The sequence below is a fragment of the Cnephaeus nilssonii genome, assembly GCF_951640355.1.
Source record: "Cnephaeus nilssonii genome assembly, chromosome: 7".
Taxonomy (NCBI): domain Eukaryota; kingdom Metazoa; phylum Chordata; class Mammalia; order Chiroptera; family Vespertilionidae; genus Cnephaeus; species Cnephaeus nilssonii.
This window is the reverse complement of record NC_137078.1, coordinates 92,295,458-92,318,486: the sequence shown is the minus strand read 5'-3', so window position 1 is coordinate 92,318,486 and position 23,029 is coordinate 92,295,458. Positions and strand designations below refer to the sequence as shown.

At 45.5% G+C, this 23,029-nt stretch overlaps 2 protein-coding genes across 3 annotated transcripts in view; one reads left to right on the top strand and one right to left on the bottom strand.

The window, feature by feature from the left end:
- The window catches only part of MRTO4 (MRT4 homolog, ribosome maturation factor), a 249,769-nt gene that overhangs the window by 92,016 nt on the left and 134,724 nt on the right, over positions 1–23,029 (top strand). The window lies entirely within an intron of this gene.
- Positions 1–23,029, bottom strand: part of CAPZB (capping actin protein of muscle Z-line subunit beta) — a 123,561-nt gene that overhangs the window by 59,909 nt on the left and 40,623 nt on the right. For both annotated transcript variants that reach the window (XM_079776538.1, XM_079776539.1), the window contains exon 2: positions 10,014–10,103. In XM_079776538.1, coding sequence (XP_079632664.1) covers positions 10,014–10,103 — 90 coding nt within the window. The remainder of the gene's footprint in view (positions 1–10,013; positions 10,104–23,029) is intronic.

Sequence of the window (23,029 nt, the reverse complement as noted above, 5' to 3'; positions counted from 1 at the left end):
AACCAGATGCCACTTCTGCCAGCAAAAGGGGATCCTGAAGGTAGTGAAATCAATATAAGGGTATCCATGGTGATGCTGTTTTAGTCCAGGCAGCAGAACTCAGATACTGAGACCATCTGGCCCTCCCTTTACAGAGACCCAGAGAGACCTGCTGATCAGGCAGCAAGTGAGTGGCAGGCCCAGAGCTACAGCCTAGGTTTCCTGACTTCCTGTAAGATCTGCTTAATGCACGCAGTGCTTCTCCCCACCCACCTATTCCCTCCTACTGAAGGAGCTACACGTTTCCTGAAGCAGTTCTCCTTTTGGGGAAAAACACAATAAGGAAAGCTAGGTTTCTTTTTATGCCATTTTACCAGTTATGAAAATTTAAAACCTGGCTAACATCACACTTAAGGCCACTGCCAAAAAGGGTCTAAAATCCAGGTCATTTGACGTGTAGGTTATGAGCCTTTCCAGGAACCAATGGTTTCCAAAGTGGATTCCATGGAAGTAACTCAGAAAAATGCTGGGTTAAAGGAAAACAGGTTCTTTTCTTTCAACTGCAGGACTTCTCAGAACCTTTACTGTGACAATATGGATGGTGACACTCCTAGAGAGCAGTTAAGAGTGTCCCTCAATTGCTCAGTCTTTGTTCCTCAAGAGACTCCACATCACGGTGAGCTGACAAATTCCATGAAGTCAAGAAAAGGGTGGGTTGCTCCCAGAGAGGATGCAGTCCGTCCACTGAGCAGGCAGGGGCATCAGTGAAGGGCGCTCCCACCATCCTATCTTGTTTTACTATGCACTTTCCTGACAAGTAAAGAATAAAGGTTTGTGTGCATTGCCTCCTCTGTGAGTAGCGGTCTGCACACCTAGCTCTTTGTTAGCAGCGTATTCCTACCTTTCTTTATTGATGGAGGCAACAGCACGCAGTGGTTGGAAACCTGGCGTCAGAATGCTTAAGTTCAAAGCTTGGCTCCACCACTACTTGGTGACCTTGGACAAGTTGCCAAAGCCCCTGCTTCTCTTTTAGTTCAGAACTAAAGTGGGGACAATGACACTAACAACCTCAGAGGTGTTTTCTAAAGCTTTTAGAAGATACGCTCTTTGCCATAAGCTGCAAATGGTCCTCCAGAGTTTGCCCTTTGCTTTGAAGTTTATTTTGTTTAAACTTGTAAGTTAACTTTGCATATGCCAAAGCCATCCTTTTGACATTAGCTTCTATGGCATACAAAGGCCTCCCCCATCTCGTTAACAAATATTATTGATGTTTTCCCTCTGGTTCCTTCATGTTCGTTTACTATTAGTTCTTTAGTCCACTAGGAGTATGGGTACATGTTATGCCATAGATATTTAGCTTATTTTCCTTCAAAGTTATTAGTTGTTTTGGCAGTTTTATTCAATACTCAATTGTTTTCTCGTAGTGAAATTTGAACATCACTTGTACTATATCCTGAGTTATGACATTACTGGGCCTGTTTCTGAGCCGCCCGACACCATTCATTCTGGCCTCTGTTCTGTCCTCAGTCCAGAGCTCTGCGGTACGGCCCTCTTGCCCCAGGGAAAGCTTACTGTTCTAGAAATGTTCAGGACCAGGGGACATCTCATCAGTCTCCTGGAAACAGGCTTTGCTCACCAAGGAACACAACACACACAAAGCAAATGGCCCCTGTACTTTCCTCCTTCGTTCATTTGGGTTCATGCTTTAATTTTCTGAACTGCTTGCGCAGAAGGCGATTCACCTCATTCTTAATGGACTCAAATGAGGGTGTATTATTCTGCTGTACCAGAACTCATGAGAACTGCGAATAGCTTCTGGCTCTTTCCCTGCGGGAGCAGGTCAGGTGAGGGCCATTTCCCAGGAAGCCCCATTTCCTCTGTCTAAGCAAATCACAGCATTTAGACGGTCTGCCCAGCTGCCACCCTGACACAAATCAGAGACTGCACCATTAGGTGGCAGGGTCCTCGCCTCAGCGACAGGGGGGGCCATGAAAGGCCTGACCTGAGTGGGCGGCAGAGGGCCAGGTCAGCACGACGGTCCAGGGGTCTGCTTTCTGGCTCTCCCGGCTGCAGTCACAACAGCTGCAGTCCATTCCGAGAGCGAAGGCTCGCATGACAAGGCTCACCACAACTTTCCAAGGAATGGAGTTCATTAGAATCCTGCTGGAGGCCCTGGGCTGGAACGCTTTTCCCTTGTAGAGGGGACTGCGGCAAGTGGCGCCTGTAGGAAAGCTCAGGAACACCAGTCCAACAGAGACTGCAGGGGTTGTTGCATAATTACCAATTATTCAATCCGCCCCGCTGCTCCTGCTCCAGAGACAGGGTCCAGCCTAGGAGAGAACACTTCCCGGCAAACTCTCCGACAAATGGGAGAAGGGAAGCCAAGTTCCCCCACTTCCAACAGGACCCCACAGGGCACCTCCTAGCTACAGCAAATGGGGTGCAGCACAGACCCCTCCTGGCCTGGCAGGGCTACAGAGCAGGCCTTGGCTCCACAGGCACCAGCCATGTGCATCCGTGCTCTGCGTCATGAGCCTCGGCAAAGCCTTGTCCCAGGAGGACAGGGCCCAGCTTCCTGGAGCATCAACTTGACTTGGTGGAAAAGCATTCTTTTTATATTAAAATGTCTTGCATATGGGCATGTAATGAATTGGAACACAATTTTTTTTAAAGACTAAACAAAATTATCCACTTGAGGCAGCCACTTTGGATTTGCCCCCAAAACTCCAAACATATATTTGCTCCCCTCTGTTGTTAAGAATACTCTGGGGAAAGAATCTGAGAAGCAGTAAGAGGCCAAGTGGAAGGTGGCCAGAAACAAGTCAGAAGAGACAGCAAAGCTTGTGCTGCCTGGGCACAACCACTGCCGAGCCTAGAACACCTTCACTCCAAGACAGATATGCCTGTAGGTATCTGTTCAACAGATAGCAGAGGGCATGACCATGGCCAAGTCTTCCTTCTTCTAGAAAAATCTTCCCTGAATTCCTCACTAAATGCACGCACTTCGGAGCAAGGCCTTTCATCTTGCACCCCAGCACCTAGAATGGTGCCTCTGGCACACAGATGTCAAACACAGAAAGAATAACTCAGTTCTGTAGCTCGAAAATCATCGGGAAGACCCAGGGGCTGAGAGAATCCAACCAAAGTCATTCTATCAGGGATCAAGTTTTAGGATCCCCGATTTTTTTCCCTGTGGAAGGGGAGCCAAGGAATAAAGGCTGCATTCCTCCCGGGGTGAGCACAGTGCCTCACTCAGAGGTGATCAGTAAATGTCCCCTGAATCCATGAACTTTCCACCTACTTCGGCTAAGAACCCTTTGGAAAGGAGAAGACATTTTAGATGTTGCCTCTGAAATTGAGGGAAAAGAATGCTGGTAGAGACTGTTTTAAATGGTGATGACAATGGGGAAACTAGGCAAGAAAACGCAAGCCTGCTCACACCTACACACAGCTAAACCAGGTCACATCTGGCCTTCAGGACCCCCAAGGGCCAGCACGTCTTCATCACCTGGGAATAGAACTGAGTTTGCCATATTCCACACAGCAGTCATGGGAAAAATCATTTCCAGGTTTCATTGGTTCACCTCCTAGAGTCTGAAATCTGAATACCAATGTTTAGCAGGATTGTAATACTAATGAACTATTAAATATACTATTAGCCTTAATTTTACCAGTCATAATGAGTGGGAGTTCACAAAGAGCAGGTGCTTAGAAGCGAAAGCTGTGTCTCCACCCACTTGCTCACTGAGCCCCAATGCCTAAGTGCGCCCCGTGCACTCCAGCCTTCTGATCTGTCAGGGCCTCCTGCTCCTCTGCTACCTGGACAATTTCTGCGATCTGTTCAAAGTAAAGGTACTGCTGAGGCTGGCAGTGCAAGCCCTGTACCCAGTGGCCCTTTCTATTTCTGGAGGGCAACTCTGGCTGCTAAAAAGAGGAATATACAGAAATGAAAACTGATCAAGTTGTCAACTCCCTCCCTGGTCAGAGCGTCGGGATGTCTCTTTTCACCTTCAGCCTACAAGTCTGGCCGGATGGCTTGGGTGCTTTCCCAATGCTGGTGTCTTCCCCCTTGCTTGGTTAAAGTCTGGGGACACCCAAGAGCTGGACCTTTGGGTGACTATAGCAAAGAAAGGAATTAAAAAACGAAGTGACCAGTACAAGTAGAGACTTTCTGCCTAGTTAAACAGATTTAGGGCTATTTTTGGTTTGCTCTTAAAAAGGCAAAGGATGGAGGGCCTGCTGGGTGCCAATTTGCAGAAACAAACTCCTTCCTCAGCTCAGGGCTCAAAATATACCCCGGCTATAGCTGCCAACGTGTAGAGCAAAGCCTTAGAAGGTCAAAGTTTAGGAAGCCAAGGGAGCATCTTAACATCACAGGATTCTTGGCCCACATGGACGTGTGGGTATTTTTGAAACAGCTTAACAATGGGTTTCGGTGGGCTTTACTCTAGTACAACGGGATTAATGTGTAATGAAATGATGTTTTGGCCATCTGCTAAAGAAGGTCATTTCCCACCAATCAGAGTAAGCATTATAATCCCAAGGCAGCAAAAGTTCTGATGCTGGAAAGAGAAAAGAAGAAAAGCAAGCCGATCTGGCATGATAAATTGGGCTGCCTTGGCCTAGCTGCCAAGCACACGCCACATTTCTCTTTAATACTACTCTGTAATCGGACCACTGGCGGACTGGGTCCATTTGCCTACAGTTCTCTGGCTCCGACATCTGAGAGAGGCCATTCCCTTCATGGGGAACGCTGGCAAATCCTAACATTCTTGTCAGTCTTAAAATTGGAGACTTTTCTTGAAAACAACTACCTCTCCTTCATTATTTTAGGCAGGTGAGCATGGGAGGAATGATTGCAATTTGCACCAAGCGGTGCATTAGTGGCTTTAAAAACATCTGACTGATCCCAGATTACATGAAACAAAGGCCCGGATACACTGCTTCTAGACGGACCCATAACAGTGTGCGTTTTCTGAAATTACAGCTTTGGGAAGAAACTAAAACTGCAAGTGAACCTCAGAGCCACAGCAGTACACTCAGCATGGACCAACTCTTACAAGAATAAGAGAATTCTGCAAATCCAGTTAAAAAACACACACACACCTGTCATTCCCAGGAAAATGAAGAAAAACAACAATGATTAAAGGAAAACATTCAAAGAAGTAAGTTCTAGGACTGGTCATAGGACCCCGTACAAAACCAGCACAAATGCTCCTACATACCTCAGTGCAAAGCATGGACCTTGAAGCAGACCATTAATCAAAAGTGGCTCCTGAAGCATGTCAATACGGTTTTAATGAGGCGTGCTTTACCAGATCCTAATTCGCTGAAAAGTCAGGCTTCATTTCCATTTGAACATTCATCATACTTCATATTTAAAAAAATTAATGAGAATACCGATTCCCCAGGCCATTCTGGATGATGGGAATCTATTATGGCCTCTTGTTCAGCCTTAGTAGGTAGATGGGGCCCACGGCTGGCCTCCAGACAACAGGTGAGGGGAAGTCGGTGCCTCTCCAGTAAAAGTGAACTGATACTCCTAAGTGGTCTGGCTCTAAGAAAGAAATGTCTTTCAAGTTTCTAGGTGTTTTTATTTTAATTATGTGAAATTTTAAAATATATATATTTTTATTGATTTCAGAGAGGAAGGGAGAGGGAGAGATAAAAACATCAATGATGAGAGAGAATCACTGATCGGCTGCCTTCTGCACGCCCCACACTGGGGATGGAGCCAGCAACCTGGGCATATGCCCTGACCAGGAATCGAACCATGACCTCCTAGTTCATAGGTCGAGGCTTAAGCACTGAGCCACACAATGGCCAGGCATTTTAATTATGTAAATTTTAAATTATTCTCCATAATACATCTTTTTTAATACTTTAGATTACTAATGAATTAAATTATTTAACAGTTTTCCCCAAACAGATAAGACTGACACATCAGGAAAACGCACCATATTTAACCTATTGCTAAGTGTAAGTGATCAGACCCAAAGGTACCCAGCAGGGTTACCCCAGCAGGAGAAATCGGGATTCCTGGTGCTGCTTAGCCACACCACCACCCTGGCTTCTTCCTCGGAGTCTAAATCACCCAAAAAAGATGAAGTGGTCATATATACATTATGGAGAGTCAAGGAAATTATAATATAAATAAAAGTATCCAGCTCGTTCCCACAACCTACACCTGCCTCCATCCCCTTTGCAGCCCCATTCTACTGAAGACGAAGTTAAACGTGGAAAGGCAGTGCACTCTGACAGTAATCTATGAGATGCTGCATACAACATCATGAATCAGGGACAGACAGCGTGGCACTTCAACCTGGGTTCGAGCCTCCTCCTGCAAACTCAACCTCAGGGCTGATCTCTCCCACCCAGTATTTGGCAAAGGTGAAAGATGGCTCCTTCATTCACCATCAATGCTGCAATTTCCTTGGTGAGCCCAAGTACAAGTGGCACATGCAGCAAGGGAACCAGCCGACCAGGTTTCCATAAAGGCAGCAACGTGCACATCTCTGAAATGAAGGCTGACGAGGGAATCACAGAGAAAATACACAGCTGCAGTAATACACTTCGGTAGCCATAAGAATAAAAGAGCCTGTTAAACACCAAGACGAGTCTACTGAGAAAATTTTGCTCATCATTCATTCTATGTTTGGGTTATTTCTAAAACACAGTCATAACTAAATTGGCAAACTAAACTTAACCTCCTCTAAGCACACTTTCATGCTGAGTTTAAAAGAAAAAGAAGCCTCTGCAGCTGACCAAATTAGGAATCTGACCTTCAACCTTTGCCCACCTCCCCCACATATGATTCATCAAAACCCTCCAACCGAGAAAAAGGCAGACATACAGCACTTCTAGACTACATCTTGTAATACTGCCTTATAGGATTGTTGAGAATTAAACACAGACACGCAGGTAAACAGCTTAGCACAAGTGTTGCTACAAAGCTCGGTAAGGGGGCTGGTGGTGACAATTAGCACCACATCAAATTAAAAACCTCCTCCTGACTTTCAAGGACACCTCCTACCTATCCAACTTTTTATTTCATTATTTCCCAACAAAGACTGTTTTCTCTGACCCCTGGTCCCACAACTCATATTTCCTAGGCACATGCCCAAATTCTACACAAAATCAGATCTAACCAATCCAATGTTCAGACCAATGTTTAAAAACCAGGATATCTATAATAATAAAAGCATAATATGCTAATTAGACCGGACAGCCGAACAACCTTCCAGATGTCATTCTGGACATGCTTCTGGACAAAGCCACAGAGGTGGGGGCCGAGGTAGAGGCAGTTAGGGGCAATCAGGCAGGCAGGCAGAGTGATTAGGGGCGATCAGGCAGGCAGGCGAACAGTTAGGGGCAGTCAGGCAGGCAGGAGAGTAGTTAGGAGCAATCAGGCAGGCAGAAGAGTGTTAAGGGGCATCAGGAAGGCAGGCAGAATGGTTAGGGATGATCAGGCAGGCAGAGGTGGTTAGGGGCGATCAGGCAGGCAGGCAAGCAGTTAGGGGTGATCAGGCAGGCAGGAGAGTGGTTAGGGGTGATCCGGCAGGCAGGCAGAGGGGTTAGGGGTGATCAGGCAGGCAGGCAAGTGGTTAGGGGCGATCAGACAGGCAGGCGAACAGTTAGAGGCAGTCAGGCAGGCAAGTGGTTAGGGCAATCAGGCAGGCAGGCAGAATGGTTAGGGATGATCAGGCAGGCAGGCAGAGGTGGTTAGGGGCGATCTGACCGGCAGGCAAGCAGTTAGGGGCGATCAGGCAGGCAGGCGAACAGTTAGGGGCAGTCAGGCAGGCAGGAGAGTAGTTAGGAGCAATCAGGCAGGCAGAAGAGTGTTAAGGGGCATCAGGAAGGCAGGCAGAATGGTTAGGGATGATCAGGCAGGCAGAGGTGGTTAGGGGCGATCAGGCAGGCAGGCAAGCAGTTAGGGGTGATCAGGCAGGCAGGAGAGTGGTTAGGGGTGATCCGGCAGGCAGGCAGAGGGGTTAGGGGTGATCAGGCAGGCAGGCAAGTGGTTAGGGGCGATCAGACAGGCAGGCGAACAGTTAGAGGCAGTCAGGCAGGCAAGTGGTTAGGGCAATCAGGCAGGCAGGCAGAATGGTTAGGGATGATCAGGCAGGCAGGCAGAGGTGGTTAGGGGCGATCTGACCGGCAGGCAAGCAGTTAGGGGCAATCAGGCAGGCAGGCGAGTGGTTAGGGGCGATCAGGCAGGCAGGCGAGTGGTTAGGGGCAATCGGGCAGGCAGGCAGAGGGGTTAGGGGCGATCGGGCAGGCAGGCAGAGGTGGTTAGGGGCGATCAGGCAGGCAGGCGAGCGGTTAGGGGCGATCAGGCAGGCAGGCAGAGGGGTTGGGGAGATCAGGCAGGCAGGTAGAGGGGTTGGGATGATCAGGCAGGCAGGCAGAGTGGTTAGGGACAATCAGGCAGGCAGGCAGGCAGAGGCAGTTAGGGGCGATCAGTCAAGCAGGCAGAGGGGTTAGGAGCGATCAGGCAGGCAGGCAGAGTGGTTAGGGGCGATCAGGCAGGCAGGCGAGCAGTTAGGAGCCAGCGGTCCTGGATTGCGAGAGGGTGCAGGCCGAGCTGAAGGGCACCTCCCCTCCCCCGTGCACAAATTTCGTGCATTGGGCCTCTAGTATTACATATAACTCCAAATGAAGCAGAGGGGTCACTGCTCTCAGATAGAGCCTGCCAGTCAGACCCCTTGTCTACACAAAGTCCACTTCAGTGTTTTATGTCATCTCCCTGGCTCTTGGTTTGGGACCCCCGATTCTGAGCCTATAGAAGATTTATCTGCATCACATTCAACCTTCTTTCTTTAATACTCATCTAAGGAATGTACTTGTCCAGCCAGGACCCATCATATTTTCCATTCTCCTCTTCACTGCCATCACAAGCACCTGTATAGCTGGCTTTCTTGTCTGGATCATTTACCTCAAGAAACATTCCTTCTTCCCACTTCCTGAATTATTGCACACAAAAGATAGCAAGTTCACGTGCTATCTTCAATAGGCTCCATTCTGTCTCAGACAGCTGCCTCTAAACTGGGAGTCTGTGTCCCTATAAACATAAAATAGCTTCACTCTGGACCTTCCAGAACACTGTGAAGAGTGTGATTGGTGAATGACATGCATCTCCTGAACTCACATTTTTTTCCTAGTATAACTATTCTGGAATTCATGCAATGATATTAAATATATCATTATAGCATGTGAACAAGTTTTCAAACTTCACCAACGAGCCGGGATTGGCAACTGGTAATTATATCCAAGAAGACATGGGACACAGGAAAAGAACAGAGGACTGGGATTCAGGGTTCTGGTTCCAAGGCTAGAACTCACCGGCCAAATGAGGCAGTAACTCAGCTGGCCTCCATGGGCCTGATTTTATTTTATTTTACCTTTTTCAATATTTCCCATAGCTTCACAGATATTTTTTAATACTTTTGAGCATTTCAAAAAATATTATGGTGCCAGTTAATCTGAGGCATCATGTTAAGACCGATGATTTTGAATCTCAAAAATAAAATAATTAAATATTAAAAAAATAGATGTGATGAACTCTCTTCAAAAACTGACTTTTGTGGTTTATGCCGTTTCAAACTAGAAGTGAAGCCACCGAAGCATTCCCCAGGGTAGAGTTTCGTGCTGCTTGGGCGCGAGAACTTTCACTATGGCAGAGAGACTACTAAAGCCTGACACCACCCACTGCGGACTGCCCGCTGCATGTGTGGCCACCTCTGCTCCCTGCCTAAAGGTGAGCTTCTAGAAACTGAAAACAAGCCAGTGGGGGAGGAGACAGGTTGAAATCAACTTCAGAACGCCTGTCTTGGGCTTTATGAACACGGGGGAGGGTGCTGAAATGAAGACAACCATATGCAACCCATCTTCTCTGTCTGGAGGCATCTCATGGTGGTATCTGGCTGGAGAGACAGGTTTCCTGTGGGTTTTGAATTCTGTGTGGGAAAAGGTACTCAGAAGCGACCAATTATAAGCCCCAGCCCCAAATGAAGCCACATGAACAAGGCACGTACCAGGTCGATCAGGTCACTGAGGTTTTTCTCAATTTGCTGTGGAGGCAGGCGCCTCATTAAGTCCAAGGCACAGTCCAGCTGCTGATCACTCTGTGAAAAAAGAAATGAAAGTGTCTAAGTCGTTTTGCCAACAGAAACACCAAAAACCCTCTTTTAACAACATTTTTGCAGTTTCAGCTTGCTCAGGGTATGCTAAGACCAAGCAGGCCTGCAGTGGCCCTCGGCCCGTCTCCTGGAGGGACACTGCTAGTCCCTCTTTGATAGTAGTGTCCGTCTCAAGTTGAGGCGTCCAAAAGACAATCAAACATGTGGGAAGCAGGCCAGAGAGTTCAGAAAGTGACCCTGTTCTACCCACATCAAAGTGTCATTGGCTTTTCAGCAGACCACGGGAGATGCAGATGTATTGACTCCCGATGGGTTCTGCAGTCAGCATGCTCGAATAGCAGATTAAGCTTTGTCCTTTGCTGTAACCTGGATTGAAATAGGTAACATTAGGTAGCACCACCAGGCCAGGTTCCTTGATGAGCTCCAAGCCAGGAAGAAAGCCAGGCAAAGACCAAGCAGCAAAACGCACACAAAGGTCAAGTGCTTCAGCCATTCGCTAAAGCTTGGTGCATTTTCCATGGTGCCAGGCCCTTGCAAAATAGACGAAGACCTGAACCAAACCACTTACAGCCAAGAGCTCACACTAGCTGGCCAAGTGGACCACAAGGCAATACCCTGGCGTCACTGCTGCCGCAGGGGCCTGGGAGGATCAAGATTCCTCTCGTTTACCGAGCACCTTCTTTCAGCCCTGTGTGCTTCACAGAACTCTCTTCATTTAATTTCATGATGCAAATATTTACTGAGAGCCACCACCCTGTGCCAGTCACCACAAATATGTAGTGAATGGTGAAGGAAGAAGGAACAATTAAGTGGGGGCAAGTCTGGTAAAGTGCAAAGTAAATTCGGTGCAGAGTGGGCTGTGACACGGAAGGCCAGACCTCAGGAGGACCAAGAAGAAATAAGGTGAGAGAGGTGGGCCAGGTGAAATGGTAAAGACTCTGAGGAGCACACAAAAGGCAGATGGAGCCCCCAACACTACCGGTCAGAAGCACTACCTGCTCTGTATCCTGATTCTGCTCTGGTCAGACAAATCTCAGGATTTTTTAAAGCCTTAAATCAAGCTAAGGAATCTTCATAAAATATACAAAGTAATCCTGGAAATGCCACGTTTGGCTGTAATGAAATAGAACCTTTGACTATGACCATCTACACTCCTGATATATTAACTTTAAACAGGCTCAGGGACAAGGATCTGTTTTATATTCACCAAAGACATAACACATTAAGTTAACTGGATGCAATTTCATTTTCAGGTAACTAATATGGCATATACAGCAGGCTATTTAAAAGGGGGGAGGGGCGGTAAGATTTAGCCCCTACTCAAGATGGTTATCAGTGACAATTTATTCTGGGACCCACAACAAACTGGCTACCTGCAAAGAAACACACACACACACCAGAAATTTTGTAGCACTTGTTTTGCTTAATGAAACATTGTAGCAACCACGAATTTCCTACTTGTGCCATGCCTTCTATGCTAGCCAAGGCCACGGTGACATGCGTCTGGCTCGCTGGCATGGGAAGACATTTTAACACCATTTCTAAGGTCGAGAACACAGACCAGCTGATTTGACACTAGTGAGACATACTCCATTCCCAATTCTGCCATTCATTAACTTATAGCCTTGGGCAGAGTTGTTAGTCTCTACAAGCCTCTATTCATAAAATAGAAAGCATACTAGTACACTTCATAGGGTTCTTGTAATTATTTAGTTAATACCTGTGAACTGTTTAATTCATAGCAGTATGTTTCGGTATGTATGCAAATACATGTCTTAAATGTTTTAAAATAAAAATATTTTATAACATTCGCCTCACTCAACCCAACCCCGAAGCCTTTCTTGTTGCTCTGAATTGGAGGTAGGTATTCAAACCCATAGTCGTGTGCCCCATTGGCCGTGCAAGACTAGAAAACCTTAAATCATTCAAGTAGGCTAGATAAAAAGTATAAACTAATGAGCCAAAGACCTCCCAAAGAAGATATACAGGCAAATAAACATGAAATAATGCTCAACATCATGTGTCATCATAGAAATGTAAATTAACAATGAGATATCATTAAACATTTGTAAGAATAGCCAAAATCCAGAATGCTGACAAGAAATGCTGACATCAAATACTGACAAGATTGTGGAGCAACAGGAACTCTCATTCCCTGCTGGTGGGAATGCAAATGATACGGCCACTTTCAAAGACAGTTTGGTGGTTTCTTACAAAACTAACAGATTCTTACTATACAATTCAACAGCACTCCTTGGTCTGTACCCAAAAAAGAAATGAGCTACCATACTGTCAATAATATTGTAGTAACTATATACAGTGCCAGGTGGGTACTGGAAATATCAGGGGGAACACTCTATAAAGTATTTGATTGTGTAACTATTATGCTGTACACCTGAAATTAATACAAAATAATACTGAATGCAAACTGTAGTTGAAAGTAAAATTCAAAAATAAGAAAAAAGCAATGAGCTATCAAGCCATGAAAAAAACTTAAATGTAAATTACTAAGTGAAATATTAATATATCAATCTTAAAAGGCTACATAATGTGGAATTCCAACCATATAACATTCTGGAACAGACAGTAAAAAAGATCAGTGGTTGCCAAGGGTTGGCGGAGAAGCGGGGATAAATAGGCAGAGCACAGTCGGTTTTCAGGGCAGTGAAACCACTCTGTATGACACTATAAATGGTGGATATGTGTCATTATAAATTTGTCCAAACCCACAGGGGAGGATATGCATGTGTGAGGACAGGGTTTATATGGGCAGCCTCTGTACCTTCTGCTCAATTTTGCTGTGAACCTAAAACTTTTTAAAAAGGTGTAAACTAGTGTTCCTTTACTGGGGCTGATTTTGCCCTTGCCACAAGCCCCCACTGACATTGGCAATGTTTAAGGACTATTTTGGTTGTCATCACTGGGAGAGGGGAAGCTACTGGCATCTCATTGGTAGGGACCAGGGATGTGTTTCTAAATACCCTACAATGCACAGGAAAGATCCCAACAACCTGGCCCAATATGTCAGTAGAGTCAAGTTTGAGAAACCTTGGTTTAAAACAATCCCCTGACTCAAATCAAAGCTAAGGCCCCAGAAAATTAGACATACAATTCTAATTCGCAGACCATTTACAACCCCTAAAAATATCTGGTCTTTGGAAATATTCTGAACTTGGATATTAACAGTCTTCCTGAGAACTAAAATAGAAATGTAGACACACGTAAGCCGAGCTACACTGAAGCTTAAGTCCAGAACACACTGGGATTCAGAAGGGATCAACCAGAAGGTGAGCAGTGCATTACCTAGGAAAAGAAAAGCTGTAACTTGACCAGAGAAGGTCAGCAGGAAAAGACACTGCTTTAACCCGTCCACAGCGCCCGATCACACCGCCATCTCAACATGCTGACTGCAGCCTCGCCCCACGTGCCAGCGCTCAGAACGGCTTCCTTCCACACAGTCCTCTGTACCTAGCTGAAAGCACGAAAATACTGCTGCAAAACGGTTTAACTCCTATTTTGCATTAATCCCAATTAATCTTAACTGGCAATATTTCACTACACATTTCTAAGGTTAAGGATATCTAATTTTCATTAAATTAGTAAATGACTAAAAGCTTCCCATAAGGCAAGCAACATGGGAAAACTTAATGACAGCCTGTAAAAAGTTAAAATTAGCGTTAACTGGAACCCTTTATGTGGGAGTCATCCCAAATCCTGAGGGGTCCAAACAGGAAATGGCACAGAGAATGAGGAAAACACGGATGATCTAAGCTCCATGCATCAACACGAGTGACCCCAGAAATAGACTGGTGGTGGGAGTGAGGAAGCAGGTCCCAGAGGACCACCTAGGATGCTGCCACTTTTATGAAGTTCAACAACAAGACATACTGAACTAGAATTTAGATATAAACACACACGTGTGTGTACGTGTGTATTTTAAACGATTATAGCAAGGCTTTTTTTTTTCCTTATTAGCTAAGACAAGGAAATGGTAAATATAAAGTTCAGAAGAGTGAAAAGATTAGTTTTAAGAGGAAAAAGCACTAGGGGAAAACAAAATTTGATATTCATGTAGATCTTGCATAAAATGCTGGGTTCGAGGGTATTCATATCATGATGCTAAATCTTACATGTATGTTGATATGTTCCTTTATGGTTATCAGCTGAAAAAAGTTTAAGTTGATTTTTGTGTATGACATAAGACTGGGGTCCAGTTTCATTCTTCTGCATGTGGCTGTCCAATTTTCCGAACACCATTTGTTGATGAGACCACCCTTTCCCCACTGTGCATTCTTGGCACCTGTGTCATAAATTAACTGACCACATATGCATGGGTTTATTTCTAGGCTCTCTACTCTGTTTCATTTTCACTGTTTTACTTCACTAAATATTTTCCCAATATAACTAAAAAATAAAAACAAGAACAGGCAAAGACAGAAATGGGACTCATAAGCTGAGTCCAAGGTCTACCCTGTCACTTGATGTCTGTGAGACTTAACCCTCTGGCCTAAGATTTGGGCTAGACAGCTGCCAAGAGTCCTTCTGGATGGATCCCATATCCTAGAGCAGTGGTCGGCAAACCGTGGCTCGTGAGCCACATGCGGCTCTTTGGCCCCTTGAGTGTGGCTCTTCCACAAAATACCATGGCCTGGGCGAGTCTATTTAGAAGAAGTGGCGTTAGAAGAAGTTTAAAAAATTTGGCTCTCAAAAGAAATTTCAATCGTTGTACTGCTGATATCTGGCTCTGCTGACTAATGAGTTTGCCGACCACTGTAAGTGCAGATGCACCCACAGAGTCCCACCTGCCCTTCAATAGCCCCCGGAAGGCCTGCAACTAGGTTTCAATTAAACAACCATGCCTTGAGTGCCAGGCCCTGTGGGTCAGGCCCTGAACTAGGCCCAGTGAAGGAAACCTAGTTCCAACCCTCAAGGAACCACCCACAAAATAGCAAAGAATCAGAAGGCTGTGCGGCGTGTACAAGAATGGGACACAGAAGGTGCAGCGACGAGGCATAGTTCATAGTACGCTGATTTGGACTTCTTCACGAGTCCATTTTTTCCTGGGACTCCCCGCCCTGGTTACTTCTAACCAGTGGCTTCCTATTCATTTTGTATACTGTCATCCTGTGACTAAGGGCTCTCCACGGGATGGCTCCTTCAAGATGCTCACTGACCCTGGACACTTGCTTCAGAAAATGACCTTTACCAGTTCCACCTTCACTGGTGGTGTTTCCCAGGTTGAAAGGTAAATAGGAAAAGAATGACCATTTCACTTCACTCCAGAATCCTCTGCCTATTCAATTAGTCATTATTTGAGTGTTTCCTAGGTGACAAACACTGTTTTGGATGTTGAATGGTGAACATAACAAAGTTGCTGTCTTCAGGAACTGATGGTGTAGTCAAAATTCATATGGCAAAGAAAAATAAAAAATAAAATACAAAATGAGTCCTTGTTAGGATGTCAAAGAATAAGGAGGGACAGTTCCCCCACTGTAAATTGTGCTGCTACGAACAGAGGGGTGCATACATTCTTTTTGATTGGTGTTTTGGGTTTCTTAGGATATGTTCCTAGAAGTGGGATCACTGGGTCAAATGGCAGTTCCATTTTTAATTTTCTGAGGAAACTCCACGAGTGTGCTTTTTAAAAACAGTGCTTGTAATTTTCAGGACAAGCAGGAATTCCGACTGCTCGGATTTCAGAGCAGAAGCCCTACTCGGCCTGCTCTACTGACTGGTTGTGGCAGATCTGTACTTAATAGCATCTGTCTGCACATCAACAACCAACCAAAGCTCCAGGGCCTTTACAGTTTGTTCTCAAGTTCATTGGGACCTTTGCTGGTTTACATTCCCCAGAGGCTCAGCAAATACTTCACAGACAACACAAAGGTAAACTTCGCTGGAGCCCAGGCTGATTTATCACAAATTTATGGAGTCTAACTTAGCATGGTTTGCCTTGTATCATCTGTGACCCAACAAGCAACTTTCTTTAAAAGTTGAATCTGCTTTCTGCCATGTGGCTGAGGAACAATTTGTGCTGGGTCTATTTGGAGCAAGATTCACTGGCCAGTCCAGACGACCATTCATCTGTTGGTCACTCTGGAAAACTGCAGTTTGTACTAATAAAAAGGAAGTGTTCCTTCCACTGCATGCCCTCTGATTGCATCTTCTGGGAGGGGCACAGTGATGACAGCCGCACAGAGGGCGATGGCTCACCAAGCACAAACACAAGCTTTCGTTCCCATGGGAAAACCCAGTACCCTCAATCCAGTGAATCAAAGCCACAGTGAAAGACCATTTGTCAGGTCAAGTCTCCTTTAGCCCTCTGGAGTCTTCTGAGTATCACCAGAGCTGGGCAAATGTCATCTTTCAAAAATTGAGGTGAAACCCACTCAACATTAAATTAACCGTTTTACAGTACACAATGTGGTGGCTGAGTCAATGTCATTTTGGTCACCATGAAAATGTATTCACTTTACAAGTCACTGCTTTACAAAATATTCTGCCAGGACCAAGAAATTTTGATCTGGATGGACTTTTCAAATTCACCCAAACCTTGAACCCTCATTCCTCATTTTACAGATGAATAACAAGGTTCAGAGAAAGCTGTGCCAGGTCATGTAGTCAGTGGCAAAATCAACACCTGAACCTATATCTTCATGTTGAGAGGTTTCTACTATACCTCATGCTATCTTTCCACTTGATTCAGGCACTGAGCAACAGTGTGAGTGACGGGGTAGGCACTGGGACACAGAGTTGAACTGTTCAGACATGGTCCCAGCCTTCCAGGGGCTCGTGACCTCCGGAAGAAGACAGCAGAAGGTAACAGCAGGAAAGAAGGACGATGCCAACATACTCTACACTCAGAACGACCGACATGCCAGCTATTCCATTGTCACTGAGGAGCTGGGAACTCCTCCCAGTGACTTTCCAGATCATGCACCCTGGGACATGGCCCTGTATCTGCTTCCTAAACCTTTCTGCCTGTCAGGCTGTCAGCTACACTCCTCATCTAATATGTTGCTTCTAATCTACTATGATTCTGAAATTAGAAAACTATTAAAAAAAAAAGGGACTTTGTGAGAAGGAATAAATTGCAGGTTCCTACATAACTTGGGAACCAGCCTCACAGCCCCACATTTGTCAGCACCCTGATAGCGTGTAAAGGTGGTGGTGGGGGGAGGGGGGCAGTGTGCGCCTGCACACGCACGCGCTTTTATTCAAGGTTAAGGGTGCACAGCTTTCATCCCTTTCTCAAAGTCTAAGACTCCAAAGGCACAGATGTGATCTAATCATAAAAATTCTTCTTCTCCCACTCACCCTGCAGGGTGGGACTAAGCAAGTCACCACTTAATCCCTCGGAGCCTCTGTTTTTAAAACTTTAAAACACGGGCCTAACAACACTCCACCTTGCTGGGCCACTGAGAATGAGGTAATGTGTCTGGCACAGTGTCTGACCCGAAAGGGGTCCCTACAGTCCAACCGCCATAAATGGTAGGACTCTCCCTGAGTGAAAAGCATATGCTTATCTGCTAGGCTGTTCACATAAATGATGTTGGGTGCTCAAGGGCCCTTTCCTCCCTGATATTTTGCTCATTTGACGCAGGTTTTCCATTTAGGCTGCCAGGAGTCTCTAGAAAGGTAGGCGGGGTGTTATTTCAGTTTCCAAGTCATTAAGCACCAACAAAGAAGGGCAGACTTCCACAACTCGCACCCCACACAGCGCCCTGCCCTGTTCACGGGGGAGTGCATGGGACCAACGGAGCCCCTACAGCCGAAAGGAGAGGAAGGAGAGAACCTTCTGGGCAGAAAAGAGTGAGAGCTGACCAAGTTCCACATTCACACACACGCCATCTTGCCTTCGTGTTTCTGTTCTGTTGTTCTGTTCTGGACTGTCCTCTCCTTGTTCAGCGTTCTTTCGGAAGCCCTCTGACCCCTCTCTCTAGGCCAGGATGGCACCAAGAAATATTTCCACCCGTCCACCCTCTCCCTACTTACTGGTGTTCCCGGGCCCATCTGAGGCCATCGAAACCAGACAAATGGGACTGCCCTCGCAGAGTCCCCAAACTACCTCCACACCCCGCCCAGCAATGAGAATTTCCAACCGCCTCTTTTCCTGGTGTGTTTATCCGGGAGCAAAACTTAGCAACCTGCATGCAGGCTCTGTGTGGAGTACTACAACAGCCATCCGCTGATTTTTCCCTTACACATCCCTCCAGGGAGTGAGAGACCCAAAATGAATCACGCTCGGGAGGTGGAGCTCATTGCTGTAGCGTGGGTTAGAAAAAGGATAGCAAATTTAACGTTTACGGCCCACAAATCTCTGCAGAACACAGAGCAGTTTCTCCGTGTTCCGGGATCAAAGTTTACCTGGTAAACTGGGTGGAACAGCAAACATTCTTGCAAGGGGTTAGCAATCAGGTTATGAAGGAGACACAACTGTGCGAGCACACGCTAAACGGGCAGAGCAGCGTCACTGCTCAGCAAGGGAGGCCGCATGAAGCACAGGTGTTATCTGGTGCTCTTCTGCTCCCCCTACAAGCAGGTGCCCTTTTCCTCCTGCATCCTCCACCCTTGTCCACCTCACTGACACCTCAGAAAGCGTGCTGACCCCCGTCCCAAGCCTTGAAACCTGGTTCCCTATCAGCATTCAACCTACAAGCAACTTCTGCTGCTTTTCATGATTCTGCCATGCAGAGCAGAGGGGATGACTGTGCAAGGAAACACCCAGGTCAGATGACAACTGACAAATCCATTTCTCCGGATGCTGCCTGCCAGATTTCTCACGCACTGTTCTTGGCTCTGCTAAGGAGCCAGCTGGGTGAGTGAGCATTTTATCTTGGGTGTGCCTCCCTCTACCTCTCCAGAATCATGGAATCATAGAAATGTTAAGCTAAAGGGGACTTTAGAAACCATCTAAACAGCAATTTCTTTTTTTGTTGTTATTAACCCTCACCAGAGGAAATTTTTCCATTGATTTTTAGAGTGGAAGGGAGGAGAGAGAGGGAGAGAGAGAGAGAAACATCTAGTGAGAGAGACACATCGATTGGTTGCTTCCTGCCCGTGCCCCAACCAGGGCCAGGGATGGAGCCTGCAACCGAGGTACATGCCCTTGACTGGAATCAAACCCGGGACCCTTCAGTCTGCAGGCTAACGCTCTATCCACTGAGCCAAACTGACTAGGACAGCAGCAACTTCTTTTTAAAATAAAGAAAACCAAGACCTAGACTTAACCATAACTAAGACTTATCGTATCACTAAATAGCAAATGAACCAGGACCAGAAAACAAATTTCTTGAGTATGTAATCATAAGTCAAAAATTTAAGAATATAGCTACACTATGTTAAAGAATACTTATATCTCATCTATATAATTTTATTTTCCAAATTAATTGTTTTTATCAAGAATACTAAGTGTCCAAAATGCAAACAAATTTTGAAAGGGGAAGTAAAGAAACTAACAGTTGCTAAGGGCATACCATAAACCAGGCAGGCACGTGTGGGTTTTGGGAGAGCCTCACAAATAGCTCCATGAGATGGGCACTATTATCCCAGTTTACAGACAAGTAAACCACAGCTCAGAAAAGTTAAGTGACTTGTCCCAGATCCTGGGCACTGAAGGACAAATTCGCAGGTCTGCTTCCTGTGGCCAAACAGTCCCTACAGAGTGTTAAACAACCCAACCTAAAATAAAATTAATGTCAAATGACTTCTGGAGAACAACTTGCTAGTTCACAAAATCAGAAAGGGGCAGTGAGCATCTTCCCCCAGGCTGACAAATTATGAACAACTCTATCAACTCCCAAATGCTGACATCTCCTGGCACCTTGAATTACAGACTCTGTTCTCACAAACACTACCAGTGACGGGTGGATTTCTCAAAAACACTGAAGCCTTTTTTAGACATTTCTCTGGTTGACGGCTTCCCGGACCCCTTCAGATGACCCGCAAGGCGCCATTACCTATGGTCTGATCATTAATGTTTCACAGATGTCTACAGCTGCTGCCTCTGCATGATCCCAGCTGGTTTCATGTAACAAGTGACTAACCCCTCCACTTTGTTAACTGGTAGTCAGACACATTATTAAGGGCAATTTCGAGACGTCTTCAATGCATGCCATACATGCTGTCTATGTCTACCTCGATGGCACAACAAGAAATTCAAGAAGCCCTTCTCGAAAGTCAAAGAACATGAAAGCAAAGTGTCCCTGTATTCTGAATAAAAGGTTAAAAAAAAATAGTTTGGAAAAAACATCATCTATATGTTCACTGACAACAGCTAAGAAAAGTAAATTCCCTTTTTCCTAACAAAAGCCAATTCACATAAACCTCCCCCCAAACTGATTTATAAGAAGGTCTGGATGAAATCTGTAACATCTGGCCACAGGTTAACACCAATCACACCCCGCACATGGCTTCCAAAGGTGTGGGGGAGACCTTGGGTCCCACCTGCAAACAGTGCAAATGGACAAGTCTTGGTGGGAAAGCAGCAACATTTAAAGGATTTGAGGGGGAAATAAAGGCTCCATCCATCCAAGTATTTCATCTAGAAGGCGGGCAGTGCTGCCTTGTGACTTAGGTCCAAAGGGAGGCTTGAGGAAAAGAACACAATGTTTATGCATCAAGCAGAGCATTGGGCCATTTCTTTCCTTGGGTCCTGAGCTCCTATTTCAGATGCCTATGAAGGGGGAAGATTCCCCCAGTCTCTGCTTGCCCCATCCAGCTCAATGGCTGCTGCGTATTATGGTACCACACTCCACAGTTACCATGGGCACACATTAGATACAACAGACTCCTGCAACAAGCACTGGCCATCGGGCACCCCCAAATATAACACCAAAGCTCTAATATATGATGGTGGCAGAAAAGCACAATGCCACGTTTTACAATCTGTGATAAATTTGTAAATCAAACCAAAGACCTGTCACAAAGATCCCCCACTTCCAGGTGTCAGGACCCACTAGGTAAGGAGATGCCTTAAAATGAGGTCCTTCTATATCTACGACCTAACACATGCTACCTTGCCAGTCTAGGGGTGGTAAAAAACAAAACAAACAAACAAGCAAACAAAAACACTGGAAGTAGGGCAGACAAGGATTTATATCCTCATCTGTCACTTCCTAGCAGTGGAGAGCTCTATAACTCCTTCACCTGAGAAATGGGAATAATAATAATACCACCTATCTTGCAGTGTTGTTTTGAGGACAATAGTATAAAGTATATGTATGTTTAAAAAAAAAAAACACAAAAAACTAGCACAGCTCCTGAAATGTATTAAGTGTTCAAAAAAAATAGGCATGATCACCATGCTCTGACACAGAGTAGTAACAGAGGGCACAAGATTCGAACGTTCCTATAAGGGATGAAAACACCTACACTAACTCGGTTACATTACCTGAAGGCATGCAAGTGAGCAGCTATGGAATCAGAGGCTGAAAATGAAATCAGTCAAGGCCGCTGCTTAGTGGTTCTTTCGGGCTAGATGACAGTGTTTTTTACAAGCAATAGCACCACACCTCCATCAACAGACAAGTTTCTTTAGAGTTAGTGAATATCTCACCAACAAGACATTTTCTGAAGCTCAAAGCCTTCTTTCCTTCCATCCTCTAATGAATGCTGAATGCTGCGTCTCATGCAAGTTTGTGGCAAGTAGGGGGCTTAAAGTCCTTCAGTGAGCAAAAAGGATTAAAGAAAGGGAAGCAACAAGTTCCAATGCTAAAATATATTTTTGATAAGCAGGAACTACAGCAAACACTGAACCGTACTATTATTACCATCTCTCAAACTACCACCCAAAGCAGGCTGTGCCCAACAAGGCAACTTCCACTGAGCTGTTACTCCACAGCAGGCTCAGACTTAAGGGCTTAAATTCCATTAATATAAATAATAGCTAAAACTTATTAAGGCATTGATCTAAGAGCTTTATATGCCAATATCTCATTTAATCTTAAAAACAATGCTAAGAGGTAAGTACTAGTATTTTGTCAGACACGAAGACTATGACACTGTGTGGAGAGGTTACATGTGCTCTCTGACCCCGAAGCCTACATACCTAATCACTACCCTGTGCCGTCTGGCAGCCAGCCCACGGCTCCCTTTCTTGTCCTAAGAACCACGGCCACCTCTTTGTCTGTAAAAGATGGGGAGCTAGTTACTTAGCGTCCACTTTGCCCAGCTGGCTGGCAGATGAGGGAGTGGTGTGGCACTCTAGTTAAGGATACAGGTTTGAGAGAGGCTCTCTGCATTCAAATTCTGACTCTACCAGTTTCTAGCAGTATGGGCCTGGACAAGTTACTCAACTCTTCTGACCTCAGATTTCCCAATCTATAAAATGAGGATAACAAGAGCACATACTTCATACTGTTATTTTAAGAACCAAGTAGTGGTAATCCTTACACAGCCCTTAGCACATACCTGGGACATAGTCATTGCTCCATAAATTTTACGTTAAGTCAACAGAGGAAAGAGAGGGGGAAAAAAGGTAGATATAATCTAAATTTTAAAAATAAAGACCTCTGGCTTTCTGCCAACCTCTAGAAAACAGTGCTGGACTTTGTGCATCCACAGATGGCGGCGACTGTGAGCACCAGGAAGTCCTCGGGGCCTGCAGAGCCTGATGGCATGACTGCTTGATCAAAGGAGGGCTGGATGAGGCTCCGTGATCTGGGCTGGGCCTGTTTCAGCACATACCTCTACAAAGCAGAACGCCAAGGATGGTTTATAAGACAATTCTTTACAAATACGAATGCTCGATTTCTCAGAATAGTGTTTTCCTGTTCCAGGGTAGATAAAACTGTTTCTCATCCAGGCATATAAATTCTCATTAAAAGCAGAGTCCTGTAATGTGGGACCTTAAGTTAGTAAGGTCTTCCAGGCATATAAGAAATGCCACTCTGGCCCTCACAGCTTGCTTC